Consider the following 25280-nt stretch of genomic DNA (forward strand, 5'->3'; position numbering starts at 1 on the left):
CACAATCATGTATATTCAAAGGTAGCTGGAAACGGTTTTCAGAAACTTCATTTCGATAGACGTCACATCGCGATGTTCTATCTACCGTGCCTGTGGTTGTTATAAATCAATACAGACTCGAATGACATACATTTGTTTTTAATTTCTTTTTTCAGAAAATCATTAAAAAAGAACACACACACCGTAAGTTGACAACACTAGTGTAGTAAACTTCGAGCCTTCTTCATTCCACATAAGCTCACTGCAAAGTTAACATGGAGTATCTTCGAAGTTCACTGTCACTTCGCAGGACTTGGTTTTTCACATTTTCCTGTGTTAATGTTCTCGTCCTTTCTATCCGTTTAATCCTATTTTATTAATCCACTGTCACATGCATATCTTGTTAAGTTATGGGCGCTTTTTAACTGAATATGAGATATATATGCGTTCACTAATATACCAATTTCTTGCGTTTTTATAAGAGTTAATGCTTTCAAAAATCCTCAAAATTACGATATAAACAGGGTTCGATACGTTAGTAACGGTAGGCCACACCAATTTAATTTCTTGGTTAACGGATCTTTTTTATTTTAGAAAAAAGCCATAAAAACAGAAGGTTGGGGTGAATACTTGCACTTGACCCTGTTCACATCCTGAAACTGTGTGCACCAAAATAAAAACATTCCTCTGAGATTCTGTTTTCATGTTGATTTTGGAATTGGAATAGCAGTTTTCCAAAAAAATCCGTTAACCAAGAAATTAAATTGGTGTGGCCTTACCATGCATTTCAAAACAGAAAATACATGCACATATGAAAATGAGTAGGTTATGTGATTGTTAATGGCATTGATCACTCTTCACTCAGGAAAAGAATCACGCACAGACAAAAATAAAACAAGAACACAAGCGTAAACGAAAAATTACAGTCCTGAACCGGCACTCCCTGCCCATGTAGGGTTTCTCACCAGTGGGCCGTCTTGCCAATGTTGGTCTAAAATACCTTTCCTTGCAGCAGAATGGTTGCACTGGTCACACTTGTAGGGTTTTCCACCAACGTGTCGTCTAATAGACCAATAAACCTATGTTGGTCTTAAATACCTTTCATTGTTGTACAATAGTCTCACTTGTCACAGTGTGTCTCAAGATGTGTTTGTCTAAAGTCCTCCTGTGTGCTGTAGAAAAGTCACACTGGTCACACTTGTAGGGTTTCTCACCAGTGTGTCTAAACATGTGCTCATCTAAAGACCTCTTGTCCGCTGTCGAGTAGTCACACTGGTCACAATTGTAGGGTTTTGCATCAGTGTGTTTAAACATGTGTTGATCTAAAGACGTCTTGTGTGCTGTAGTATAGTCACATTGGTCACACTTAAAGAGGTTTTCACCCGTATGTATTCTCATATGTATGGATAGGTTATACCTCCTAGCTGTCCTAAATCCACACTCTCCACACATAAAGGGTTTGTCTCCACTGTGTGTAGCCATGTGCCGGTCCAAAGTAGCCTTCTGTGCAGAAGAATAGTCGCAATGATTACACTTGAAGGGTTTTTCACCAGAGTGTTTCACCAAGTGCCGGGCTAAAGTACACTTATGTGTAGCAGAATAGTCACACTGGTCACATTTGTAGGGTTTCTCACCGGAATGTGTTCTCATATGTCCGTACAGGTGACACCTCTGAGCAGTCCTGTACCCACACTCCCCGCACATATAGAGTTTTTCACCAGTGTGTTTAGCCGTGTGTCGGTCTAAAGAATGTTTCCGTGCAGCAGAATAGTCGCACTGGTCGCACCTGTACGGTCTCTCACCTGTATGTTTTCTCATATGTTCGGTTAGATTAGACCTGTAGGCCGTCCTGTACCCGCATTCCCCACACGTGTAGGGTTTGTCTCCAGTGTGTTTAGCCATGTGTTGGTCCAAAGTACCTTTCTGTGCAGCAGAATAGTTACACTGGTCACATTTGTACGGTCTCTCACCAGTATGTTTTCTCATATGATCGGTTAGGTGAGACCTGCGGACCGTTCCGTATCCACACTCTTTGCACATGTAGGGTTTGTCTCCAGTGTGTTTAAACATGTGTTTGTCTAAATTCCTCTTAAGTGCAGCAGAATAGTCGCACTGGTCACACTTGAAGGGTTTGTCTCCAATGTGTTTAGCCATGTGTCGGTCTAAAGATGACTTACATACAGCAGAATAGTCACACAGGTCACATTTGTACGGTCTCTCACCAGTATGCTTTCTCATGTGCACAGCAAGTTTAGATATACTAGGTGCCCTGTACCCGCATTCATCACATACATGTAGGTTGAGTGTTTTTAGAGCATCTTCTGCTTTGGACGAGGCCTTCTGTTCTGTTTTGACCTGTGCCAGTTGACATGATGAGGGTTGCATGTCTGGTGCAGCGGATTTGACGATGCCGGTGTCCTCGAGTAGCATTTCCTTTCTCTTGTCGTCCTGTCTTCCCGTTTCTGCTGCCGGGTACTCTCTGTTTACCGTCTCGTTCCCAGGGTGTCCATGAGACGTTTCTTCAGCAGAAAGCCCGAAGCTTGGTCCGTCCATTTCTGATGCCTACAGGAAAATATAAAACGTAGAAATACTAGCCGTTCAGCGTAATATAACCAGCTGCTGCCGCGCAATGTACCTGCGAAGCTGGTATGTTACGGCACAGGCCTGTTACGACACAGACCTAGGGTCACAAAGTACTAGCTAGTAGGGTGGTTATACCGGCCATACAGATATAGAACTAAAGATGGTAATATTTTTTATATGTTCTATTACATAAACCAGCTTTTGCCCTATTATATGTTTTTTGCACCTGTAGCATTTGTATATTGTTGTACTATCAATATGTAATGATATATGTTGACAGAGTTATTACAGTAGATTCCGCATATCTGTATAGCCCATTTGTCAGCGCAAATTATACGACTCCCCGAACTATACGACTGTCCGAACTAGCGATATTGACGTCCCGAAGGATGGGAGGGGAGGGTGGGGGGTGAATAGGATTTTTACCAAGACACACAAACACACTATCGATATCGCAACTTTATTTTGCAAAATTTTAATCAAAGTACAATCCGACCTTTTCGTCGATCTTAACGTCACCATATTGGATTAAATTCGCAATCTATTTTGTTCAGATAAGCCCGAACTGCGTGGGAAACTCCTGTCAAATAAAAACTCCCGCCGCATGTTGATCACGTGCGATCTTACAGTCAACCAATCAGGGCACGGGTTTTATGACGTGGACCAATCAGCGCGTAGAAAAATGCATATCAATGAGTAAACAAAGATGGCCGCCCAGCGTCACCCGGCCAGCGCCGCTTATTTTTGTAGTACTTAAATGACTGTGTATCTTGGATATTGGTCTTATAGTATAGTAGTACATGTTATTGTTAGAAAAAAGTAATATGTTCAAGAGTCCAGCTAAAAGAAATCTTATCCGTGAAAATCAGATGTGACATCACAGCAAATCCCTGCCCAATGGAGAACATTTCAAAACTAGAGATAAATATTAGCTGCTTCAGCAAATATTAACAGGTTTGCGTTTTAGTGTAACTTATGTGGGGGAAAGGTAACATTTCTAAGTAAGTAGTTGAAATACAGCATAATTCACTTCATCTCCCTCCCCTTGCAAGAAATGACTGTTTTGAAATGGACTGTTTTGTAAAAGCCACCCCCTTGGGAGAATGAACTCTTCCGGTGGTACATGAACATCCTTACTCTTAATCTGTCGCCATGACCCTTAATCCGACAGCACAGACCATATTCTGTCACCCTTTCTCTTAATCCGTCATCATCATTATCATTAATACATCATTGTAACCCTTAATCCGTCACCGTAGCCCTTACTCCGTCACCATTAGCCTTAATCCGTCACGAAAGTTTTAAATACCTCACTGTTGTCGTTAATCCGTCACCATAGCCAGTAATCCGACCTCATAATCATTAATCCGTCCCCACAACCCTAAATACGTCACTTTTGCCCTTAATACGTCATGATAATCTTTAATCCGTCAGGAAAGTCTTTAATCCGTCAGCGTTGCCCTTAATCCCCTCAACATAGCACTTAATCTTTCACCACAACCCTTAATACGTCACCATAGGCTTTAATCCATGACTCTTTCCCTTAATCCGTTACCATAAACCGTTAGCCGTCAAGCGTATCCTTTAATCCGCCATCGGAGACCCTAATCCGTCACCCTTTCTCTTAATCCGTCATCCTTATCATTAATCCATCACTGTAACCCTTAATCCATCATCCTAGCCCTTACTCCGTCACCATAAGCCTTAATCCGTCACGAAAGTCTTAAATACTTCACCGTTGCCGTTAATCCGTCACCATAGCCAATAATGCGACCCAATAATCCTTAATCCGTTCCCACAACCCTAAATACGTCACTCTTGCTCTTAATACGTCATGATAATCTTTAATCCGTCAGGAAAGTCTTTAATCCGTTAGCGTTGCCCTTAATCCCCTCAACATAGCACTTAATCCGTCACCACAACCCATTATCCATCACCACAAACCTTTATCCATCAGCGTGTCCTTAAGTCCACCATCAGAGACCATAATCCGTCACCCTTTCCCTTAATCTGTCATCCTTACCCTTAATCCGTCACCATAACCCTTAATCCGACAACATAACCGTTAATTCGATACATTTAATCAATCACGATAGTCAATGATCCATCCCCATAACCCTTAATACGTCACCGTAACCCTTGATTCGTCAGTCTTGCCCTGTATACGTCATAACAATCTTTAATCTGTCAGGAAAGCCTTTAATCCCTCAACCTTGCCCTTATCCCGTCACCATAGTACTTAATCCGTCACCATAACCCTTAATCTGTCACCATAGCCCTTAGTCCGATACCCTTGCCCTTAATCCGTCACCATAAACCTTAATCCGTCACCGTAACCCTTGGTCCGTCACTCTTGCCATGTATACGTCATAATCTTTAAGCATGAAAATAAAGATATTACACACACATAAACATGCATTTCTTCGGTTACACCCTGACGCAGTACATTGGCGTGTGCATTCCAAGGCCACCGACTCCTGTACTGTTGACCCAAACATGTCCAGACAGAATAGGTATCAGTTAACTTCCCATGTGCCGCCGCCAGCAGACTGTCCTTGAAACAGGGCCAGGCTGCCAATTACAGGCACAAGGTCACAGAGAAGCGGGAACAAAGAACCCTTTTCAATTTGGTTATTTGGTGGCTGGTTTCTGGTGCAGCAGTGTTGATCAAAACGAAGATGCGAATGGATACAGAAAAGGTGTGTGAACCCTTTCCATTTCTATCTATATACTACCTTGCTGTAAGAACGAATTGTACTTTGGTAGAGCCTAGAGTTTCTAGTAAGAGTACGTATGTCTTGTTTGTTACCCTTACTGTTCATTTTGTCGCCGACGTCACATGTAGTCTACTTTCACTACATGGCGTGACCTCGACCTCAGTGTTGTTTCGTCTTAAACTGTTTTGAATATTAACATTGCATCTCTAGATCATATAACTGATTGGTCAGTTCAGTTGTGTAACCACTCCCAAAATGTAAAAAAAAGTTGATGTCCGTATAAATATGTTTGACAGGTCTAGAGACGGCCCACTCTCCCAGAAGCAAGCGACGAACCTGAACCTGGACGGCAGGGCCGACACCGCGAAGGTAAACCGCCGCAGAATACAATCCACACACGCTCGCGGTGTTACTGGGTCTTTGAGGAACTATGAATAGCAGGGTAAGTAGAAACCTACTTTTTTGGCAAACGATTGGCTGAAGCTCTTCTGTTTTTGAACATGCAGCAGAGTTAAGAATACAAATCAACCTGGTGCTGAATTTTAAGAATTGAGAAACTATATTCTGTATTTACAGTCGTACGGCGATCGCACTAAGGCCCCCATTCCACTAGACGGCGATCGCGCTGCGACTTTGCTGCGACCTAAGTTGGATTTGTGTAATCATTGACTTCATGCTTGGGATATCATGCAGAATGTAGATGTCTGGCTGAAAGGACAACAAAATACACAAGGCGTAAAATTACCCGTTTATAATAATCAATGAAATTCAGTGAGCGCTCTGTCAAATCTTAGGTCGCAGTGAGGTCGCCACCTCCAGTTTTTAGGTCGCAGTAGGGTCGCCACCCCAGTGGTTTTGGGGTATACGTAGTATAAATATCGGATCGTATGGCAAATCATTACATGAATTATGTCTGCAAGATCTATTCGTTTCAAAGATAAAGCGTATTGTTCTGTCGGTAGACTTGATTGATGGCCGGGTTATACAACAATCTTTATTGACACAACAAAAGTACAGCGACTTTCGTAAGGTCTACTTTATCTATACATACATACAAACTATAACTTTTACGAAAGCCCTGTGATCATGGAATAGTCAATGATCATCCAACAATCCGTCATAAATTTATGTGATGATTCCCCCAACCTTACCTTTCATTTGATGTATTGTTTAATATCAACTTGCATATGTATATATCAATACCGTAATTCTTGTTTGTCAACTGGAACTTAATTTTAGCTGGTTTAACGGTCATTAGTCAACAGCTAAAATGTTATCACTGCAAATTTTTCATCACTAATGTTTGAGACAGTAATGTTTGTTCCCACCGTTAGAATTAAGTACCGTGACCTACTCCATTTTCCCCAAACCGCTATATTTTCTTGCCGCTATATTAAAGTGAGTAACCCATTGAGGCGAACGCGTGCTGTAGTGTCCGGGGTGGTTTCTGGCGCAATCTAGTCCCAGTTCAATTCAGTGCACACGTCGCGTGCACTGCGAAACTGTGATACTTTTTAATGATATGAAATAAACCAAATCATCAATCTGTGTTGTTTGAGAAAATAGCGAAAGTAACACCGAATGTTGAAAACTTCAAATGCCCCACTTCGACTAGTGGCACTTTTTATTTTCCATTGTTTATAAAGAGCAAGTTAACCCCGCCCTGTATCAGTAACGCTGATTTAGAACATCGCCTCCTATTCCCCTGTTAAAACTTATTTTCAAAAAGCTGAAGGCACAGGTATAATCGATCACATTATGAATGACCTTTGAAATTAATTTATCAGGTGTGTCCCGTTGAGCTGTGACAAGAAGATGGATCAGGTATCCCCCGTGCCGATTAGTATATAGCGTATGCACTATTCCCCGTACATCGAGAGTTTCCACTGAACATGTCTTTGATAGTTCCGACTTGGCAAGTGTTCGTAACTTTGTTTGCCATGATCGACAGTTGCGTAGTTTCTTTTTAAGCAAAATAGTTTGAAATTCTCACCATGACCTTCGGCGACAGTAAGCTAGACGGATCCATTCCACGCAAGTATTTACATCCATGCCCCACATCCTCCTTAGAGCGACCTGTCGCGGTAAGGTTACTGTCGTCTGCAAGGTTGCTATGGCGACGCCAGGCGGGCGGAAGCAGTAGAGATGTTTGTATGTTGAACCTGGTACCCCGGGTTAAGTAGCTGTCCCTTAGAGTATTTACAGACGGGCATGTGTAAAACAGCCGGTATTTAAGTTTTAAACTTGTCACTTTAATGAGAAGAATTACACGTATTTGTTGTTCATGTCCCTGTATTTCTGTCCCAAAACATGTGTAACATAAATCATCTGGAGGACATGGTATTCAGAAAAAAACGACAAAACTAATTTACATGAGTCATACTATATGATCATCTATATTCCTCTTCTGATCATGATCCGTAAATGTTGTCACGTGTAATCCAGACGGAGAGATACACATAGGATATCAAATATCTTCTCTAATTCAGGTCGTCAAACTGTGTGACCCAATGTCATACAGTTCATTGAAATGTCACTTTTGAGATATCCCTATACCTGTTCACACAACCCTTGAGGTCAGCCTTGTTATAAGGATCCTGATCCTCATGTCTGTAAATTTGCATCGTCAAGAGAACGCAGCTGATTCAGCATTAGGTAACAGGTTTCTAGAACTGACAGTTTACTTTAAAGTCGCGGCTGAGTGTGGGTCACCAGCCATGACCCCGCCGGTCAGTCTTTCAGACAGCAAAAATAACTACTGGGGATATGCTGTCACTGTTAAGTGTTATCACAGGAAAGTCAAAATAGCGGTGATCTTACAAGCAGTTTGTTTACTCAGTCATGGACAAGTTCTAAATGTTTATATATGCATTATTATAAACGGTTCTAATGTTATGTTTCCTCTCAATCGTACTTTTCGATAAAGAGCCAGTGGGCTTTGTTCTGTCCGCGGCCAATTTTTGATAAATGCCATTTAGAACAATTCGGATGATGATTGGTAGCGATACCATCGTAGCAGATCATGTTGCAGATCATATTCGTCATATTCGTCAGTCAGATGATAGCTTTATATTTCCCAGCTGCTCATACCTCCTCAACTATACTGGATATTCCTAATATATGTTTCCTTCCGTCACAGCATGCAGCAGACCTTGGTGGAAACTGGTAGGAATAAATACAAGCTGTGTACCAGCTTCAGATGTCTGATCCCTCACAGCTGGCTGGCATGGGGTGAAAGATGTCATAGGAAGTACAGGAAGGTGAAGAGATTTTCTTATATTGTTAATCAGATTTTGACTTTTGTTAAAATTATTTTTAAAACGGCTCATGTGACAACATCGTTGGAAAGGTCAATTATCAACTATAGAAACCTATTTGACATGAATTATTACATTTTTGCCTCCAGCTTGCCATACATAATATAAGAAGAGTAAGTTAGTGTGTCATATGGGTGTACTAAATCAGATTATAGTATTTTCTTTAAACCGTAGAAATTTTAACATTAATTTACTTAACTCTCTCAGACCACGAAGGTTCATCAAAACATTTGCTTTGTCCCAAGATACAATATCATCAATATTTATGTTCGAATTCTCCACAGAACTGATCAACCATCTACTTCTACAGTCGCCAAGAACATGAGGGAGGAAGGCCACAGGGGATGCCTGACCAGCATCAGAGCCGTGTGCAGCCAAATGATTGCGCTGTTACAGCCAGAGAAAAGCTGACACGATTTAGAGAATTCACACGCTGGCGTGCACATGTTGTCCACGTCATTTGATCTAAACGAATATGTATTGTCTATACTATTGTTTATTTTATTGTGCGACTTTTAGTGGCTGATTTTGCATGTATATCAAAGAAAATACAAGTGTTAACCTCGCCGATGACAGCTCAAATCAAACCGAATGTACGAATGGTGGAAACACCATTCAAATGTGTATGCAATTGCAATCACAAGTAACAGTAACATTTTACTCCGTCACATAATGTCCAAGAAGTTTCAGTGCAACTCCTTACCGAACTTGCAACGGTACTGTAAAATTAGTCTGCTATTGTTGTGCCATAATTGTTATTCTTTGACATCTTTGACGGGTATTCGTTTGTTAAAGTGGACTGCAGCGAAGCGATAAAGTAATCAATGTTGTGTCAGCAGAGTAAGACAGTAGAAAGACAAGAGATTTCAAAGGCAAGGAAGTTTAGGTCAAAAGAGCAACAGAGACCTTCAGTAAGGATCGTAGTAATTAGCCAACATTATGAAGTCACAATCAGTCAGTTTTATAACGGTAAGTGTGCACCTTGCTAAGTGTGCGGGAATCCTTGTTTCTGTGTCATTTCTTTATCATTGATGTGGTCGTAAACTAACATTAGCAACAAAAACCATCCCTCCGATCAATCACGCCCAATATTACTGACTCCAACAATTTCTAATCCAACATCACATTAAATAACAAATCTATATTAACCCTCTATCGTTGGGGATCTTGTCGTCCCTTACTTTTCGACAAGACCACAACAACATGATGCTCAGTGGACCTTGCTCGTCCTTTAGTACAGTGGGCCTTGTGTCCATTTGTGCCAACGGCAAAGTCACAACACCACCACACTAATAACATTAATCTCTTAATCATAAAATGAGTGGCAAAAACCACCCCTCCGGTCAAAATGGTCGCACCTAACCCAAAACTAGGAAAGATATAGGGAACCAACATTAGTGACAAAAACCACCCCAAATATCATCGATTCCAACACTTTCTAATCCAACATCACATTCAATAACAAATCTATATCAACCCTCTATCGTTGGGGATCTTGTCGTCCCTTACTTTTCGACAAGACCACAACAACATGATGCTCAGTGGACCTTGCTCGTCCTTTAGTACAGTGGGCCTTGTGTCCATTTGTGCCAACGGCAAAGTCACAACACCACCACACTAATAACATTCCTCTTTTACACCTAACATTAGTGGCAAAAAACACCCCTCCAGTCAAAATGGTCACACTCAACCCACAGCAAGAAAAAAATTAGCAAGAACACACAAAAAAAGAAAACTAGCAAGAAAAACACCCCTCCGTCAAAATAGTCACACCCAACATTAGCGACAAAAAACACCCCTCCCAATAAAATGGTCACATCCAACATGGCGGCCCCTATCCTTGGATGCAAAAACAGAACAGGTTTTGCTATCGCAAACCTGTAAATATTCATTCATGTACCAGTGTGCCCCCCTCCCCCAATTATAACACCTATTAGCATGACTTTTCTACACCCGTGTTCAATCATCTGTTGCAGTAGAGCAACACAGCGGGTTTTGGTGGTAAACAAATATCTTACCTGTCAGTTAAAACCGTTTATAGTCGATTTAGGGCCGAAGCAAGTTGAAAATCGCCTCAGAATGGAGAGAAATGACACCGCTCGCACGGCTCAAAATGGCGGACTAGCGCTAGGTACGCTAGGTCAAACAAAGGTCAAAGTTGATGAACCTGATTACCCAGATCTCACCTTTAGTTACAGTGGGACTCGTCTACTAGATCAATGTAATTGATGTTTACTCTGGATTTATCATATCTATAAAGTGCATTTCACCATAGATAAGAGATACGCTATACATCAAAACGTCTCGCAATGGGAGCAGAAGCTTTTATGTACAAAGGTAGCTGGAAACGGTTTTCAGAATCTTCATTTCGATAGACCTCACAGCTTAATGTTCTATCTATCGTGCCTGCGGTTGTTATAAATCAGTACAGACCCGTATGACATTAATTTTTCTTTAATTTACTTTTTCCAGAATATAATTTTATAAAACTCAGACACACCGGAAGTTGACAACACTAGTGTAGTAAACTTCGAGCCTTATTCATTCTAATAGAGGGAGGTATATGGGGACGGTCTATCTGAATATGAAAATGTAAAAATGTTGAATTTTTTCTAATATTAACCCCCCTGTACATACCCCCTGAAGTTTGTAACATAAATCTGTATTAAACTAGTATAAAGGTATGCTACCAAACATAATTAATGCCTTAAAGTATTAGTACTTTGAGGTAAGAAGACATTAAAGTGAATATTTGAACCCAAAATCTATTCTCCACACAGATATAGACTATTCCCAAATCACCCCCATGGCAAAAATGGACTAGTCCCATTAGAGCATGTACAAACTTCAAGGGGTATGTACAGGGGGGTTAGAGTCCAATGATTGCCCAAATGTTGTGATTTCTGTGCTTAGATAGACCATATCTATATTTTGAAATGCGTATTTTACAAAGTTGAAATTAATACCCCCCCCCCCCCTAATTCTATATGAGCTCACTGCAAAGTTAACAGGGAACATCTAGGGTGTTCACTCTGTCACTTCGCAGGACTTGGTTTTTCATATTTTCCTGTGTACGTCTGTGTACGGCACTGCGGCGGCAGCCATTTCCACGCTACCGCACGCTACCGCCGCAGTGCCGCAGCTCAATGAGAGGGGGCCTTAAGGTCCTTTGTGGCATGCCATCTATGCATGGTGGCCAAGTAGGTGTGAATTGATTTCTTCACAGCCAACTGACCCGTTAATAAAATGTTACAAATAATTGTAAAAAAAATGGTAGAAAGTTGTAGAATGCTGTAACCATTATTTAGAAACTATTAGAAATACCATATTCCACATAATTAATATTTCCAAAGTTTTACACAACCGGCAAAATGATTATAAAGTTGAAATGACATACACAATATTTCCAAAGTGTGAAATCTCCTAGACAAACAATTACAAAGAATCAAAAACAGTTGTAAAAAATGACAATGATAAGCCTTTTGGTGACTTAGAATGGACTCTTACGTTAGCTTGTGTCTGTTTTATTTGATCAGATTTTACACATCGACTGACACAATGTTCTGTCTGAGCGCATTGTAATTGAAATTAAATCGAATGACAAACCTGAGTCACCACTATACAAATTTCTTGCATTTTCATAAGCGTTTCAGCTAACAAAAAAATCACTTTAGTACTTTTGAAGAACTCTGCGCTGCTCAATATGGCCATATTTAAGTTTTTCACCCGTATGTCTTCTCATCATATGTCTGGATAGGGAAGTCCTGTAAGCCGTCCTGTACCCACACTCGCCACACATGTAGGGATCCCGGTGTGTTTAGTCATGTGTTGGTCCAAATTGCCTTTCTGTGTAGCAGAATATTCACACTGGTCACATTTGTACGGTCTTTCACCTGTATGCTTTCTCATATGTCTGGATAGGCTAGACCTGGCAGCCGTCCTGAATCCGCACTCGCCACACATGTAGGGTTTATCTCCAGTGTGTTTAGTCATGTGTTGGTCTAAAGACTTCTTGTGTGCAGCAGAATAGTCACATTGGTTACATTTGTATGGTGTCTCACCTGTATGTCTTCTCATATGTTCGGTTAGGTTAGACCTGTCAGCCGTCCTGAATCCACACTCTCCACACATGTAGGGTTTGTCACCAGTGTGTCGTCTTACCATATGTTGGTCCAAAGTAAGTTTCCTTGCAGCAGAATAGTCGCACTTGTCACACTTGTAGGGTTTTTCCCCAGTATGTGTAGCCATGTGTCCGTTTAAATACCTCTTATGTGCAGCAGAATAGTCACACTGGTCACACTTGTAGGGTTTTACACCAGTGTGCTTAGCCATGTGTAGGTCTAAAGCACCTTTTCTTGCAGCAGAATAGTCGCACTGCTCACATTTGTAGGGTTTCTCACCAGTATGCTTTCTCATGTGCACAGCAAGTCCAGATCTTTTAGGTGCACTGTACCCGCACTCACCACATACATGTAGGTTGGGTGTTTTTACAGCATCTTGTGCTTTGGGCGAGGCCTTTTGTTCTGTTTTGACCTGTGCCAGTTGACATGATGAGGGTTCCATGTCGGGCGCGGCGGATTTGACGATGTCGGTGTCCTCGAGTAGCGTTTCCTTTCTCTTGTCCTTCTGTCTTCCCGTTTCTGCTGCCAGGTCCTCTCTGTTTACAGTCTCGTTCCCAGGGTGTCCAGGAGACGTTTCTTCAGCAGAAAGCCCGAAGCTAGGTCCGTCCATTTCTGATGCCTACAGGAAAATATACAACGTAGAAAGACGAGTGTGACAGGCCGTTCAATGTAATATAACTAGCTGCTGCCGCGAAATGTGCCTGATGTGTTACGCCACAGACCTAGGGTATAAAAATAGAATAAAGAAGATCGACATTTTGATTTGTTCTATTACATACACTTTTTACCATGCTACTGATATTCACATAGCACAACAGAAAATCGAGGTGGTTATAGCACATTGGCAGGCGTTATGACACCATAAACACCTCGGGGCGGGTCATTAACCGTTAATAATTATTTACCTGGGCCAAGATTATCTGTGAATAGTATATGCAAAAGTGTTGTTACCTGGCTCTACAAGATATTGGTCTTATTACATGCTATTGTAAGGGAAAGAAAGTAATATGTTCAAGAGTCCAGCTGACAGAAATCTTATCCGCGAGAATCAGATGTGAAATCACAGCAGATCTCTACCCAATGGACAACATTTCACAAATATTTATACATGTACTAGTACCGGAGTGCCCCCCTCCCCCATGTATAGCTTATAATACCTATTAGCATGGCATTTCTCGAAATACACACCCGAGTCCAATTATCTGCTGCAGTAGCGCAACACAGCGGATTTTGGAGGTAAACAAAGATCTTACCTGTCAGTCAAAACCGTTTATAGTCGATTTAGGGCTGAAGTAAGTTGAAAATCGCCTGAGAATGGAGAGAAATGACACCGGTCGCACGGCTCAAATGGCGGACTAGCGAGGTCAAACAAAGGTCAAAGTTGAGGAACCTGATTACCCAGATCTCACCTTTAGTTACAGTGGAACTCGTCGACTAGATCAAAGGAATTAATGTTTACTCTGGATTTATCATATCTATAGAGTGCATTTCACCATAGAAAAGAGATACGCTATACATCAAAACGTCTCGCAATGGGAGCAGAAACATATATGTACAAAGGTAGCTGGAAACGGTTTTCAGAAACTTCATTTCGATTGACCTCACAGCGCAATGTTCTATCTATCGTGCCTGCGGTTGTTATAAATCAGTACAGACTCGCATGACATTCATTTTTCTTTAATTTTCTTTTTCCAGAATATCATTAAAAAACGCACACACAGTAAGTTGACAACACTAGTGTAGTAAACTTCGAGCCTTATTCATTCTATATGAGCTCACTACAAAGTTAACATGGAGTATCTAGGAAGTTCACTTCGCAGGATTTGGTTTTTAATATTTTCCTGTGTTGATGTTGTGGTCCTTTCTATTTGTTTAATCATATATTTTATACATCCACTGTCACATACAAATCTTGTTTAGTTATGAGCGCTTTTTAACTGAATATGATATATATAGGTTCACTAATATACCAATTCCTTGCGTTTTGATAGGAGTTTATGCAATCAAAAATCCTCAAAATTACGATATAAATAGGGTTTTCTGTGTAACGATACATTTCAAAAGAATAAAATTACATGTACATACGATAATAAGTAGGTCATGTGATTGTAATTTGGTCTCGATTCCCCTTCACTCAGGAAAGGAATCACGCGCAGCTCATTATCAGTAGTCATTTGTAAGGTTTTTCATCTGTATGTTCTCTCATCATATGTCTGGATAGGGAGGTCCCGTAAGCCGTCCTGTATCCGCACTCCCCACACATGTAGGGTTTTTCGCCTGTGTGCTCAGTCATGTGTCGGTCCAAATTGCCTTTCTGTGCAGCAGAATAGTCGCACTGGTCACACTTGTAAGGTCTCTCACCTGTATGTTTTCTCATGTGCACAGATAGGCTAGACTTGGTAGCCGACCTGAATCCGCACTCTCCGCACATGTAGGGTTTTTCTCCAGTGTGTTTAGTCATGTGATGATCTAAAGTCTTCTTGTATGCAGCAGAATAGTCGCACTGGTCACATTTGTACGGTCTCTCACCTGTATGTGTTCTCATATGTTCGGTTAGGTGAGACCTGTTGGTCGCTCTGTATCCGCACTCCCCGCACATGTAGGGTTTGTCTCCTGTGTGTTTAGTCATGTGTTGATTTAAAGTACCTTTCTGTGCAGCCGAATAGTCGCACTGGTCGCATTTGTAGGGTTTCTCACCTGTATGTGTTCTCATATGTACAGAAAGGCTAGACCTGGCAGCCGTCCTGAATCCGCACTCCCCACACATGTAGTGTTTGTCACCAGTGTGTCGGCTTGTCATATGTTGGTCCAAAGTACATTTTCTTGCAGCAGAATAATTGCACTTGTCACACTTGTAGGGTTTTTCACCAGTGTGTGTAAACATGTGTTTGTTTAAATACCTTTTATGTGCAGCAGAATAGTCACACTGGTCACACTTGTAGGGTTTTTCACCTGCATGTTTAGCCATGTGTCGGTCTAAAGTACCTTTCTGTGCAGCAGAATAGTCGCACTGGTTACATTTGTACGGTCTCTCACCAGCATGCTTTCTCACGTGCACAGCAAGTTTAAATCTATTAGGTGCCCTGTACCCGCACTCACCACATACATGTAGGTTCGGTATTTTTACAGCATCTTGTGCTTTGGGCGAGGCCTTCTGTTCTGTTTTGACCTGTGCCAGTTGACATGATGAGGGTTCCATGTCGGGCGCGGCGGATTTGACGATGTCGGTGTCCTCGTGTAGCGTTTCCTTTCTCTTGTCGTTCTGTCTTCCCGTTTCTGCTGCCAGGTCCACTCTGTTTACAGTCTCGTTCCCAGAAGGTTGGAAGCTTGGTCCGTCCATTTCCGATGCCTACAGGAAAATGTTCCATGTAGAAAGATTGATATTTTGACATTTAACATACTAGTACACTTTTTACATCACTGTTACTATTCACACAGCACATCAGAAAATCGTGTTATCACCTGTAAGGAGTTATCAGTTAGAACGTCTACTTTGCTATATCGTATAACCTTTAACACGCTGTCCTCAGGTTGACCCATGAACTGAATTTGTGAATATTGTAAAAAAAATCGCTGCTATCTAGCTATCTGGCTTGGAGTATTGTGCTATTGTTAAGGAATTAGTATACAATGGCCGATGGTGTAAGATATGCTATGGTCAGACAACGGAATAAAATACTTGCATATCAGTTTAGACATCAAAGCAGTGTACAATCACGTCGGGTTCTGTATCTGTTCTGTATAGATGCATTTATGTATTCGTCTAACACACCACCTTTGTCTTGTCTTGTCGTGATACTAGACAAAACCCCGCGTGGGGCATAGTGTCTAGGACTTATGGTCAGAGGCCTTACCCAAGTGTTGCCGGTGGTGGTGGTGCACGCCGTCAACAAGAAAAAAAAGTGGTGCAAAAATAAACGAACAAAGTAGTGCTGTACATTGCCACACTAGGTATAGGCTCCTCCCCTTACAGCTGGGTGAAGCCGGGGTAACTATAATACTTGGCCACCCCAGCTTTGCAGGTACTCGGCGCGGAGAATCAGATTAACAACATTTCACAAATATATACCAAGGAGATATTTGTGTTTGTTTGTTTGTTTGTTTGTTTGTTTATTGAGATCTCCATTAGATTGTGAAATGTTGTTTATCTGATTCTTCGCGCCGAGTACCTGCAAAGGTGGTGTGTTAGACGAATACATATATGCATAACCTAATTGCACTTATGAATACATACATGCATACAGAACCTACTTGTCTATACATGTACCAATATGCCCCCCTCCCCCATATGGTCTAGTGGTTGGGATTTGGCGCTAGCTCTCACCGCCAAGGCCCGGGTTCGATTCCCGGTGTGGGACATGTGCGGGAAAACCCAAAGGTACGACACAGTGCTCGCGGAGGTCGTTGATTGGTAGTACTTGGGTCGTACTTACTACTGGATTGTGTCGTTTATTTTGCTCGACTGTTTTACGACTCTTATTACCACTAAAACACGACCGCCAGGCTGAATCCACTGGGTTCCGTTGACTGTATCACGACCAATTTACTACCTGTATACTGCTGCGGTCGTTAATCAGTCGTAATGCGTCGTCTTTGGGTCGTCCACTAGAAGAGAGGTCATAGTGTGCGTTTGATCCTGATTACTAAAATAAATAAAACATAGGTCAGTCAGATGAGTAAGTAGTTCAAGTTTGCCTTTTCCGGTATATTAACAAAGGTGTATATGCTTAAGTTACAGGTTTCCAGTGTAGCCAACCTGTGTTACTTTTGCTTGGAACTGTGGCCGCGTCACCATTTTGACGGGAGAGGTGTCTTTTTCCGGAGTTGTCGCCATGTGACTGATCCAAGGCATATAATTTTATTATATGCAAATTCAAACATGCTTTTATCTATTCATTTGGATTAATTGTCTATTTTACAAAGATTCAAATCTTGTTGCAGATTCATTTTAATTTCATTTTCGATTTATTTAAACTAAATACGATTGTTTAAGCATTGTTTGTTTCAATGTTATTTTGAATACATACTTAAGATATTTTTAGGAATTCCTTTGTATTTTAGTCCTATGCATTTTATTCCTATCTATGTATAAACTATCAAATTTGGAAACGGACTGACGACCTCTTATTGGTAGGTACATAGGGGCGGTAGTGTCGAACTAAATGTAAAATTTAGAGAATAACAAAATATACACATTAATAAATAATATATATATAATTCTAAACGAAAAATATGAGGTAATAAATCTAAGTAATTCAATATTAATGAAAAATCAATATCAGTATTACTTACTTTAATTTAAGTAATACATTTAAGTAATAAATTTAAGAATGATTTTTCATTATGAAATACTTAAATGATGAAAAGTATTTATAATAATAAAAATCAATGTTGTCATTATACTAAGGAACGAATTTATTACTTATATCTATTTTCAATTTTTTAACAAAAATTGATTTTTATTAAATCATACATTAATTACTTAATATATGAATTAAGTAATACAAATTTATTACGTAATTACATTATTATTAGTAATAAAATAAATAAATAAAATTATTTTTCAATTTATTTTTCAAGTTATTCTACTTAAATTTAATTTATTAAGTAATTTTATTTTAAAAATACTTGATTTCATACTGAAAAAACAAAATTTATAATTAGAAAATTATTTAATTAATTATTAGTTCATAAAAAAATTATATTTTTCATTATTTGATTAAAAAAGCAATAATGAAAAAATAATAATATCAAATTGTTATTTTCTAACTAATAATATAATAATAATAATTGCTAATAATGTTTTTTGGAATTTTATAAATTAAATATTAATGTAGATTAAGTTACTAAATTTTTGATTATTAAAATTACAAAATATAGAAAATAAATGTAAAAAAAATAAAATTATGAAAAATGAAATATATTTCTTTTGAATCCAAATTTTATAATTTTTTTCTATAAATGATACAAATTTATTGTTAATTATTTTTAATTTTCTTTTAAAAAATTTTCTTGTTTTGATTTTGGAATTTTTTTATACAAAATTTTTTTTTTCAATTATTTTCTATTATTTTTTGTACTCAAATTTTTTTTTTAATTAAAAAAAAAAATTCATATTTTTTACAAAATAATAAATAATACAAAAAATAAGAGTTTTTTGAAATAAATAATTAATAAGTATTATTCGTTTTGAAAAATAATTAACAATTCTTTTTTATAATAATAGAAATAATTGTTTTTATTTCTATTACTTATTTTCCAAAATAATTAAAAGAAAAAATAATTTTACAAATCATTAGTTATTTTTAAGAAATAATTTTAACACATGGATTTGGAATTATATTTAAGTTTATTCCAAATCCATTTGTAATCTATAAGAAATACATATATTGCACGTATATATGTTTTAAATAAGTTTGAAATCAATCAAAAGGACTTTATTCACATTTTAAAGAAGTATTCTCAAATCGAGTTTTAATGTATTCATTCAATATATTTTTAAATGAACTCATTATTTCATATCAAAGTACAATTCATTGACTTCATTGAAAAAATTAAGAAAACATATAAAATGAAGATTGAAAATATGAGAAATGAATTAATTTAAAGATCATTTCATGTATCTATTTGAAATGGTTTCCAAATTTATCTAATATCTATCGCAATTAATTTCAATTTTGTCTACTTTATAATGTCAATTTTACTGACTTGGATTTATGTTAGAAATATTGAAATTGTTTTGTCATAAAGAAAATACACTGAAAAAATATGGAATTGAAATGTGAAAAATTTTATTATCCAACATTTATTTACCACCTCATACATCTTCTTATGTAATTGAACTTTTCCAAATTACTACGGATTCATTCCAATTGTATTCATATAAAAGTTTGATTTAAAACTTTCTTTCCAACAAGAAATGTCTTATTTTACGAGTTTTCCAATCTTGTCTATTTCAAAATGAAAAACAAATCTTGATTCCATCTAAAATAGAATCTAACAACAAACAAAAAAATGACAAATAAACGTCTGTATAGATTTAAAATTTAAAAGTGGAAAAATTAAAGGAAAAAAAAAGAAATAGAGTCCATTCCGAGTCACCGCGAGGGTTTTATAATAATATTTGAAATCATTTTGAAAAATTTTTAATAAAAGAATATCTGACTGACAATAGTTCTAAATTTTTCTAAAAGATCAAATACAAAAATATGAATTTATTTGAATTTGATTAGATAATTTAGAAATATTTTGAAAGTAGCTGCACCAAAACCTCTTTATTTGTAATGATTTCTAAACATCTATGTGATTATTTAACTTTTAGAAATATTAACAGAAAATGGTAGAAAATGGTTGACAATGGTAGAATGGTGATTGCCCCCATAAAAGTAGGTGCTAATCTGGTCCCTCTGTCTGCTTTTGTACATCTTTAGACTTCACTGCAGGACACTGTTGGGTCCTTTGTGGAGAGCATTCTTCCCTAAACTTCGTAAGGATGTGTGAATTACTTTCTTCCCAGCCTTCTGACCTATTTATAGAGATGTTACAGATAATGGTAGAAAATGGTAAAAAATTGTAAATAATTGTAAATAATGGTAGAATGCTGTTACCATTATTTAGAAACCATTGTAAATATCATATTCTACATCACGAATATTTCTTAGGTTGTAGAAAACGTAAGAAATATTTATAAAGTTGAAATCACATTCAAAATATTTCAAAAGTATCAAATCGCTTACACAAATAATAACATTAACTTGAAAATAGTTCTAAATTATGACAATAACAACCCTCGCGGTGACTTGGAATGGACTCTAGAAAAAATGATAAAGCAAAAAATGAAAAAAATTACGGACACAAAGAAATTTCACCTTACGAAATTCACGTAAAAAAGGGGCAAAAATAAAATAGTTATAAACCATGAAATGATAATTAATAATAATCTGTAACAAAATATTAACAGAAAAATTATTGAGAAAAATTTAAGGGAAATGCAAAAGACATAAACTGACAAATTACATAAGAAGATATTTAAGAAATTGAAAATTTGAAACTGAAAACACAAAGAATAATGACAGGATAAAAAAATTAAACAATAACAAATAAACGTCTCTTAGAATACTTATACAGTTTTTCCCTAAACCTAACATTCAAAAACATGATTCTGTACTTCAGACTACTACATTCCTTATTTGATTATGAAAAATATTTTAAGAAACAAATAAAAAAATGAAAATAATGAAAAAGTTCCTTAGAAACACAATCTTTTATTTCCCTTGTTTGAATTTTTTCCTACAAAATCAGACTTGCAAAAAGACATAAAGATTTCGCATCGAAACCCCGGAAAAAAATCTAAGGAAATGACAGAAAGAAATGACAAAAAATCTTCGGAAAAATGCAACCCGGAATTCAAATTGTTGAAAAATAACAATATTGAAATTAGAGACTCTTTATCGGAAAAAAGTTTACAAACAATTATTTAAAACTAATAACAATTCCCATATTTTAGCGTTCTTTCAATTTTTTTTATGTTTCCTTTATATTGAACTCCAATGCGTTCTTCAATCTCCTCAATTCTGCTTTTGTAGAAAAGTACAAATAAAACCAAACAAAAAAAACTTTAAACACATTCCAACAAAAATAAAAGCGTACAAAATGTGTTGAAGAATCAAACAATTACTTACACAAACATCCTTTTTTGGGTTCTCTTACTTCCATATACATACAATCTCGCACTCCAATCTATATGGCCCCTAATTTCGGCCTTGGAAAAAAATGCGTGCCCCGTGGCGTAGTGGCGTAGCGATGGCATTTGAAAAAGAAAATTGCAATAACGCGGGATCGAACCCTGCAGTGCCACGTAATTTTTTTCCCTGGATCTGGACTTCCCTTGAGTTTATTAACTTTATCGACACTAATGAATCCCTAGTAATATTTCACTCATTGTTTTCTTTTGTTTTCATGTTTGAATTTTACGTGAACGTGCAGAATTTAAAAACATGTTTACGTCCACGGAAAATTTTAAACTTAATCAACATCAAAACAAAAGAAAACAATGAGTGAAATATTACTAGGGATTCATCAGTGTCGATAAAGTTAATAAACTCAAGGGAAGTCCAGATCCAGGGAAAAAAATACGTGCCACTGCTGGGTTCGATCCCGCGCTGTAGCAATTTTTTGTTCCAATTCCATCGTTACGCCACTACGCCACGGGGCACGCATTTTTTCCAGGGCCGAAATCAGGGGCCATATAGATTGGAGTGCGAGATTGTATATCTTTATGGAAGACAGATATTACTGAATGTGTAAAATTGTTGCTCCATTTAGTCAAGAGAGTATTTTACCTCACGCTCAACATTTATAATGTAGAAAAATACTCTTTACATTTCAGTCCTGTTGTTCAAGAATAGATGAAACCAGATGCAGTTGCCGTGAGCCGCATTAGCTCAAACGGGTAATGCCGTGGCTGCGAAACCAGACTTGCAAAGTCTGGCGCGTGTTCGAACCGGCGCGGGTTCACATGATCTTATTTGTGATATTGTATGTTGTTTGTATGTCATGTCATGAGGTGAATTTATATATATGTCATCATGTTCTTGATTCTGACTGTATGATTTGTGTGTGTATTGAATTGATGTTATACCTTACACTGCTTTGTGATTTCCCAGCAGGGTTTCAAACATATGCTACAGTATGATATTACCGCTTTTCTCCAATTTCAAACTGGTTTTTGTCTTACCTTACAAATTTATATGTAGGTATAGTGCAGGTATATTTTTTAAAAATATCATTTTGTCATGTAAATTCAAGCGGAAAAGAAGAAAATTGACATGTGTGAGTTGTCATGTTAAGAACAAGAACATATCAGTAGAAAGGTTATCAACACAGCGGAAAAGTTAACAAATCAATATGAAAATTGAAGAATCGAAATTTGAACGTCCAAACCGTAAACAAACAAAACGCAAAATATGTTTTGTCCAGCGAACTGCACGCCACAGCACGAGTCTGAAAAAAGGATATTTGTTGGTGAAAATTCAGGAAATATCCGTGCAAACTTATTTTGCAATATGTGCATACTTCTTAGCTATGATTTACGTTATTTTTCGGGACTACAAATTTGATTCCACATGAACCAAAGCGCGACCCCCGCTTCGGAGCCGCTGGCCACGAAGCACATGGTGTCCTCACATGTCAATCATTCCGGTAGCCACGGAAACCATCACCACGGTGACGTGCATCGGTATCCCATCACTCACCGGAGTTGACATGGCGGCGGAGTGCCCGTCAGCCATATTTGTTTCTGTAGTCTTGGTAACGTTACTTGTTGTCAGGACAACTATAGTCGTGGTGAAGTCGTAGAAAGGGAACGACCAGATTCTGACCTTTTAGTCGTCAATAGGTAGGTTTTAAGTCGTAGAGGAGGAATATGGTCGTGTATTGGCCTGGAAAGTCCGATTTTACGACTTAATCCAGGCCAATTGACGACGCACAAAAAGCACTGTATGTAATTTACGACCAGAACACTGCCGATTTTAGACAGCCTGAAAATCACGACCAACGACCCATTCCAGGCTTCTTTACTACCAATCAACGACCTCCTCGTGCACTGTGACGAGTACGCCTCACCCGGGATTAGAACTCACGCCGATCCCGATCCGCACGTCTTGAGAATTCAACGCGCTACCACTTGGCTAAAAGGTCCGGACCGGTTAGACTGGTCAGCTCAGTTAGTGGAGGTTGATCCCCACTGTTACAACCTTACCGAAATACGTACACACCCGAGTTCAATTAGCCACTGCAGTAGTGCAAAACAGTGAGAGTAGATGGTAAACAAAGATCTTACCTGTCTATCAAAACCGTTTATAGCTGCGTGAGGGACGAAGTAATTGAATATTGCCTCGGACACTGGAGAGAAATGACAAATTACAACGTCGTACGGTTCAAAATGGCGGACTAAGGGGTCAAACGAAGGTCAAAGTTCATGAACCTGATTACCCAGATCTCACCTTTACTTACAGTGGAACTCATACTACATCAATGTAATTAATGTTCACCCTGGATTTAACATACATGTCGCGATAACGAGATATTCTACATATTACAGAGTTTCCCTATGAGAGCGGAAGCATATATGTACAGTGGTTTTCGGACACCAGGTTGTATTATTACAGCCATCTCTGGGGCTGTTGTAACGTGCTCGAGGCACCTCATAATAGTTCTTATTTCGGTATACCTAACAACCGTGACAATGCTCAACTATAATGTTTATGGTAATGAAATTGGTGCAGTGCCCCTTACAATCGTTGAGTGACGCTTCTGAGTTGTGTAAGATAGGGAGATTTCACTAATCTGCACATAATCGTTCCATTGGTATAGAATATAACCCATTTTTTTGATATGCAGGTTAACATGCAGGGGAAAAGTGTGGGAAAGGAGAATCACAGCTCTATTTCAATTAGTTCAAATTTCCCTTTCTTTCCGCATGCTCAATAAGGTACTTTCTTGAGCTGACTTCCGTACTGCTAAAGTTTCTCGTCATGACGTCACGGTGTGGTCGCTCTTTTCGGAATGAGGGTCTGCATGGAGTATAGTGAATTACGAATGACGAAAAATCCACAGGGTTCTAAGGCGTTGCGGCCAATATAATGCATAACGTCTCTATCGTATAACCGAAAACTAACTATGAAAAAGCTTCTGTTAAAGCAAAGTCACGTCATGTAAAATGCAATCGTTGCGACCAATGAGTAAAATGGGGAACCCTTGTGAAGCCTCCGCGCCAGGCCGACTCACTCCCCTAACCTTAGGTATTCAACAGCCGTAATAAAATAGTGCCAATTTCTAGACAACCTTCCTACATCAGAAACAGCAAAAACGGAATTTCGTCTTTGATATTTCGTCAAAGAACGGTAGTCGTTTATATTAATGACAATAATGGATTTCTTGGTAACTGATGAAGAAAATGTTCCGCGGACAGATATTAACGAGTGGTGTGTGATGTGCAACATGCCAGAAGCAGGGTTTGGCGATCGTGCGCAGGCTTGAAATTTTTCGCGCGGTAGTTCTTGTCTTTCTTCCTTTCCTGGTCGTAATTTTACGTCAACTGTCGTCTGCAGATATTGCCGAGGTGTTGTAGGGCATGTTGAGCTATCATGAGTGGACGTTGAGTCGATAATTTCGTGGAAATGTCTGTTTTTTGTTGTTGTGAGTTTCCCTGTCGACTCGGCAATGCTTTCGTTGTGCCGCCATGTTTTTGTTCGCCCGAGCTATGAGTTTGGCTTCAGCCTTGGTGAGTCGTGTATTTGTATGTAGAGCATTGCTTTACCTCATGTTTCCTCTCCACATGTTGCCAAGAGGATTTAGGGCAAATACGGGTTGCGGTTCAGGCGGGAATTTGCCAGCCTTTGCTTGGGCTTTGCACGGCTAAAATTGTTACCGCCTTTCCAAACCACATTAGGCCCAGCATAGCTACCCTGATACGGCTGATAGGGTGTCTCTTCCTATCTTCCATGTCTGTTCTTATGAATTGTGGAGCGACTTCGAGCTATGACTCTGGCTTCAGCATTGGG

At 38.7% G+C, this 25280-nt stretch overlaps 3 protein-coding genes and 1 long non-coding RNA gene across 6 annotated transcripts; 1 reads left to right on the forward strand and 3 right to left on the reverse strand.

Annotated features, from left to right (window-relative positions):
- Positions 1-122: 122 nt before the first annotated feature.
- Positions 123-10947, reverse strand: LOC136441567 (zinc finger protein 502-like). Its single transcript, XM_066437916.1, has 2 exons — positions 10615-10947; positions 123-2541 (listed from the first exon to the last, which is right to left on the reverse strand). The coding sequence occupies exon 2, from the start codon at positions 2530-2532 to the stop codon at positions 1081-1083; it is 1452 nt and encodes a 483-aa protein (XP_066294013.1). The 5' UTR covers positions 2533-2541; positions 10615-10947; the 3' UTR covers positions 123-1080.
- LOC136442347 (uncharacterized) lies at positions 8352-9596 on the forward strand. The gene is made up of 2 exons (XR_010756993.1): positions 8352-8539; positions 8881-9596. It is a non-coding gene; the product is annotated as an uncharacterized lncRNA (long non-coding RNA).
- A 1210-nt stretch (positions 10948-12157) lies between the features above and the next one.
- LOC136441570 (zinc finger protein 37-like) lies at positions 12158-14075 on the reverse strand. Its single transcript, XM_066437922.1, has 2 exons — positions 13971-14075; positions 12158-13336 (listed from the first exon to the last, which is right to left on the reverse strand). The coding sequence occupies exon 2, from the start codon at positions 13325-13327 to the stop codon at positions 12338-12340; it is 990 nt and encodes a 329-aa protein (XP_066294019.1). The 5' UTR covers positions 13328-13336; positions 13971-14075; the 3' UTR covers positions 12158-12337.
- A 212-nt stretch (positions 14076-14287) lies between these two features.
- Positions 14288-23692, reverse strand: LOC136441569 (gastrula zinc finger protein XlCGF57.1-like). Of its 3 annotated transcripts, none has more exons than XM_066437921.1 (2): positions 23558-23692; positions 14288-16066 (listed from the first exon to the last, which is right to left on the reverse strand). In XM_066437921.1, exon 2 carries the CDS (start codon positions 16055-16057, stop codon positions 14888-14890), a length of 1170 nt encoding a protein of 389 aa, XP_066294018.1. In that variant the 5' UTR covers positions 16058-16066; positions 23558-23692; the 3' UTR covers positions 14288-14887. The 3 variants fall into 3 exon arrangements, with proteins under 3 accessions (XP_066294018.1, XP_066294016.1, XP_066294017.1); XM_066437919.1 differs by lacking the exon at positions 23558-23692 and adding an exon at positions 17042-17096; XM_066437920.1 differs by lacking the exon at positions 23558-23692 and adding an exon at positions 16969-17014.
- Positions 23693-25280: the final 1588 nt, after the last annotated feature.

Source organism: Branchiostoma lanceolatum, chromosome 9 (assembly GCF_035083965.1).
Source record: "Branchiostoma lanceolatum isolate klBraLanc5 chromosome 9, klBraLanc5.hap2, whole genome shotgun sequence".
In the NCBI taxonomy this organism is placed as follows: Eukaryota; Metazoa; Chordata; class Leptocardii; order Amphioxiformes; family Branchiostomatidae; genus Branchiostoma; species Branchiostoma lanceolatum.

Excerpts from the sequence above, each read along its gene's own strand:
- LOC136441570 (XM_066437922.1), bottom strand. The coding sequence starts at position 13,327 with ATGGACGGACCTAGCTTCGGGCTTTCTGCTGAAGAAACGTCTCCTGGA.
- LOC136441569 (XM_066437919.1), bottom strand. The coding sequence starts at position 17,077 with ATGTCCCACACCGGGAATCGAACCCGGGCCTTGGCG. Across the intron at positions 16,067-17,041 it reads ATCGAACCCGGGCCTTGGCG|GCATCGGAAATGGACGGACC; the intron begins GTGAGAGCTAGC and ends ATTTTCCTGTAG.
- LOC136441567 (XM_066437916.1), bottom strand. The coding sequence starts at position 2,532 with ATGGACGGACCAAGCTTCGGGCTTTCTGCTGAAGAAACGTCTCATGGA.